Genomic DNA, 3,841 nt, shown 5'->3' with positions numbered 1-3,841 from the left:
AAAAAAAACAACAACAAGAAATACCAAAACATGCAGCAAAAATACTAAAACTACTACTAAAATTCTAAAAACATACTAAAAAATACTACTAAAATATTAACAAACAAGGCACCGAAGGTGAAAAAGAAATACATCTACAGTGTGATTCAGTGTGTGGCGTCTGTGGCTGAGCGGTCAGAGCAGTCGTCCTCCAATGCGAGAGTTGGGGGTTCGAATCCACCAGCAGTCACATGCTGAACTGTCCCTGGGCAAGACACTGAACCCCTCATAGCCTCTGATGTGTGTCCCATCAGTGTATGAATGTGATAAAGCTCTGATTAGTCTCTTCAGAATGATTTGTTCAATTATCTTTGTAGAGATCTAGTAGAGTGCTGTGTGGATGGGTAAATGAGGCACAGATTCTTGTGTAAAGCACTTTGAGTATCTTGAAATCAGAATCAGATCAGAATGCCTTTATTGTCATTATACGCAGTACAATGAAATTAAGAGCCACTCCTTTTTCCAGTGCAAAAACACGCCTTAAGAAAACACACATTAAACACACACTAAAAATATAAAAAATGTAACGCTATATAGATATAATAATGAAAGTAAAAAATACAAGTATTACACAATTGTATTGCACATTATGGATATTAGTGAGGTAGTTAAGGTGACTGAGAGTATAAAATGTCAGTAGTATTGCACAGTAGAAGTCCAGGTGTTTGGGAGGTTAGATGATTAAATCAGTGCATGTGTGAGTTCAGTGTGGTGATGGCTTTCGGGAAAAAACTGTTCTTGAACCTGTTTGTTCTTGTTCTGATGCACCTGTAGCGTTTCCCTGAAGGTAACAAGTCAAACAGTTCAAAACCCGGGTGTGAACAGTCCATGATTATGTTTTCTGCTCTGTTGAGGCAGCGTGATGTGTAAATGTCCATCAAGGAGGGGAGAGGGCATTCAGTTATCTTTTGTGCTGTCTTGACTACTCTCTGAAGCCTCTCCCTGTCAGCCAGGGTGCAGCTGCCGTACCATACTGAGATACAGTATGTCAGCAGGCTCTCGATGGACGAGTAGTAGAAGGTCAGCAGCAATTTTGTGTTCAAGTTGTGCTTCTTAAGGACTCTTAAGAAGTGTAGTCTCTGCTGAGCCTTCTTGATGACCGCTGTGGTGTTCTCTTTCCAGTTTAGGTCAGCAGAGATATGGACACCAAGAAATCAGATAGAAAGGTGCTGTATAAGTACAGTCCATTTACCATTCAGTTAGCAGTGAGGTTCTTTCTGCATGGTTCTGTTCTGTTCGCAGCGTGATCTTGTTAGCAGCTTAGCAGATCTTGTTAGCAGGTCCAGTCCGCAGCTTGATGGTAATAAGAACTGCAGCAGCTGCCCTCACAGACCACAGTACAGAACCGGGTCCAGCAGACAAGCATCTCAGATTTCCCCATGGAACTGAACGGGTCCGTACTGCGTTTGCAGGCAGATGGAGGATCTTGTTAGCAGCGTTAGCAGGTCTTGTTAGCAGGTCCAGTCATCAGCTTGATGGTAATAACGACCGCAGCAGCTACCCTCACAGACTGCAGTCCAGAACCAGTTCTGGCAGACAGAGAACATCCAACAATTTTCCCGCGGAACTGAACGGGTCCGTAGAGTTAGGTCCATGCAGGCAGATGGAGGATCTTGTTAGCAATGTTAGCAGGCCCCGCTAGCTGATGATAATAATGACCGCAGCAGCTGCCCTCCAAAACTGGGTCCAGCAGACAGAGAACATCCAAGGTTTTCCCCACGGAGCCGAACAGGTCTGTAGATTTCGGTCTGTGCAGGCAGATGGAGGATCATGGAGGATCAACACACATCATGATTGTGTGTGTCAGAATCCATCATGTATGTGTGCATGCCAGTCTATTTTGTTTGTATTTGTGTTTCAGAGTCCATCGTGGTCAGAGTCCATCATGTGTGTTTGTCCAGAGTTGAGGAGTCTGATGGCTTGTGGAATGAAGCTGTTACACAGTCTGGTTGTGTTGGTCTGAATGCTGCGGTACCTTCTCCCAGATGGCAGGAGAATACAAAGTCCATGTGGTGGGTGAGACGGGTCCTCGCACAAGTCTGTTAGCCATTGCACCTCCTCTCTGTACGCTGACTCATCGTTATTGTTGATAAGTTCCAACACATTAGTGTCATCTGCAAACTTCAGGATGAAATTAGAGCAGTGCATTGCTGTACAGTCACGAGTAAGCAAAGTGAACAGCAGTGGACTGAGCACACGGCCCTGGGGAGCTCCGATGCTCAATGTGGTGGTGCTGGAGGTGTTCTTTCCAATCAAGATGGACTGAGGTCTCCCAGTCAGGAAGGCAAGGATCCATTTGTAGAGAGAGGGGGTCAGGCCCAGTGTGCTCAGCTTTCCAATCAGATGCTAAAGAATGATGATGTTGAATGCTGAGCTAAAGTCTATGAACAGCATCCTAACATGTTCCTGTTCAAGTGTGTGGAAGCCGGATGGTACGCAAACTGTAGTGGATCCATGGTGCGAGGCAACAAGGTCTTGATATGCTGCATGATGATGTAACAATAGAACAGCAACGTAACAATAATAAAATATATTGTGGTGTATTGTTCCAGGTCAGCAACTTGATTCTAACCAACTTTTTATTCCAGTTACTGGTACTGTAGTGAGTCACGTAGGTACGTGTCACTTGTTGTATGACAAATATATGAAATATATATGCATACAATATTCACGAGTTCTTCATTTTTCTGACTGTGTAATGCCGTGCATTGAATTTAACAGAAATGTAACGAGAGACGTTATTATCTTTGACCCATCAAATGAATGGAGTCATTTATTTTCAGAATCAAAGTTTAACATCAAACATTTACATTAATTTGGCAAAATATGAAAATAATAACAGACAGTTTCACAAATAATGAACTTCAAATCACTCGGCGGTGATTTGAGGACTTTGCTTCAGATATTTCTAAAAATATCTGTACTGATTTATGAGAGAGAGGTGAGTTTAAGAGGAAATTGAGATTTATCTTACAGAGGAATATGTGAGGGAATTTAATCTGTTTAACCAGAAATTGCACGCTCCGTCAGGTATCTCAGCTTGTCCCAGGTACACTTTAGTCGAAGAAGAAACCGTTACCTTGTTGACGATCGATCACCTCAGTAAGAATCCTTTTCAACTGATATCAGCGTCTCCGTTGAGAACAGCTAAAATCCTTGGAGAGTCGTGCGTGGTTAGCTCAAAACAGAATTATAATCCCAAAACGTCTCTGGATTCTAGTAACTCTGACTCTTCATTGTCAGCAGCTCTCAGACTCTTTCTCCAAAACTCTCCATAACTCTAGTTTTCTTCTGAACTCCTTCAGAACTTTTTCATTCTCGGAATCTTTTCCATTCTATTCTCACATGAACTGGGAAGTTGCCACATTTTATTTGGGTCGACTTCCGGTTCAATTTAGAGCTTTCTGATTCGTGGATGTACCAGAAAGAGGTGTGGTTTTTTGACGTAAGTTATTATCAAAAGTCAAGGATTGTTTTCAACATACAGAAAAGATTATTGCAGTCGACCAGACTTCGTGGAGTCTCACACTTGGTAATCTTTTCAAATAGTAAAACATGACATTTCTTCTTCAGTAAACATTTAGTTGACCGAAGCTTCAACTTTCACACACTTACGACTTGACTCATTTCAGACAGAAAATCAAGAAATGCATATTCAGGTGATTTCTTGTTTGAATGAGGAATAAAAATCATTACTTACTGTTTATGTAAAATAAAAATGAGTAGTTCTTTTCAACCTGTAAGCATTGAGTGACACTAACACAATTTGATTATCAAAACATTTGTAAGACAGTAATGATTA

The 3,841-nt window shown here is 41.6% G+C and overlaps 1 protein-coding gene across 1 annotated transcript in view; it reads left to right on the top strand.

Annotated features, from left to right (window-relative positions):
- Window positions 1-3,841, top strand: part of LOC119414848 (homer protein homolog 3) — a 140,611-nt gene that overhangs the window by 110,814 nt on the left and 25,956 nt on the right. The window contains exons 13-14 of the mRNA XM_037681969.1: window positions 1,456-1,476; window positions 2,025-2,042. Of these exons, the coding sequence (XP_037537897.1) occupies window positions 1,456-1,476; window positions 2,025-2,042 (39 nt within the window). The remainder of the gene's footprint in view (window positions 1-1,455; window positions 1,477-2,024; window positions 2,043-3,841) is intronic.

The sequence above is a fragment of the Nematolebias whitei genome, chromosome 9 (genome assembly GCF_014905685.2).
Source record: "Nematolebias whitei isolate Nwh7 chromosome 9, NemWhi1, whole genome shotgun sequence".
NCBI classification, from domain to species: domain Eukaryota; kingdom Metazoa; phylum Chordata; class Actinopteri; order Cyprinodontiformes; family Rivulidae; genus Nematolebias; species Nematolebias whitei.
The sequence above is the reverse complement of the archived record's forward strand: the minus strand, read 5'-3'. Positions and strand labels throughout refer to the sequence as shown.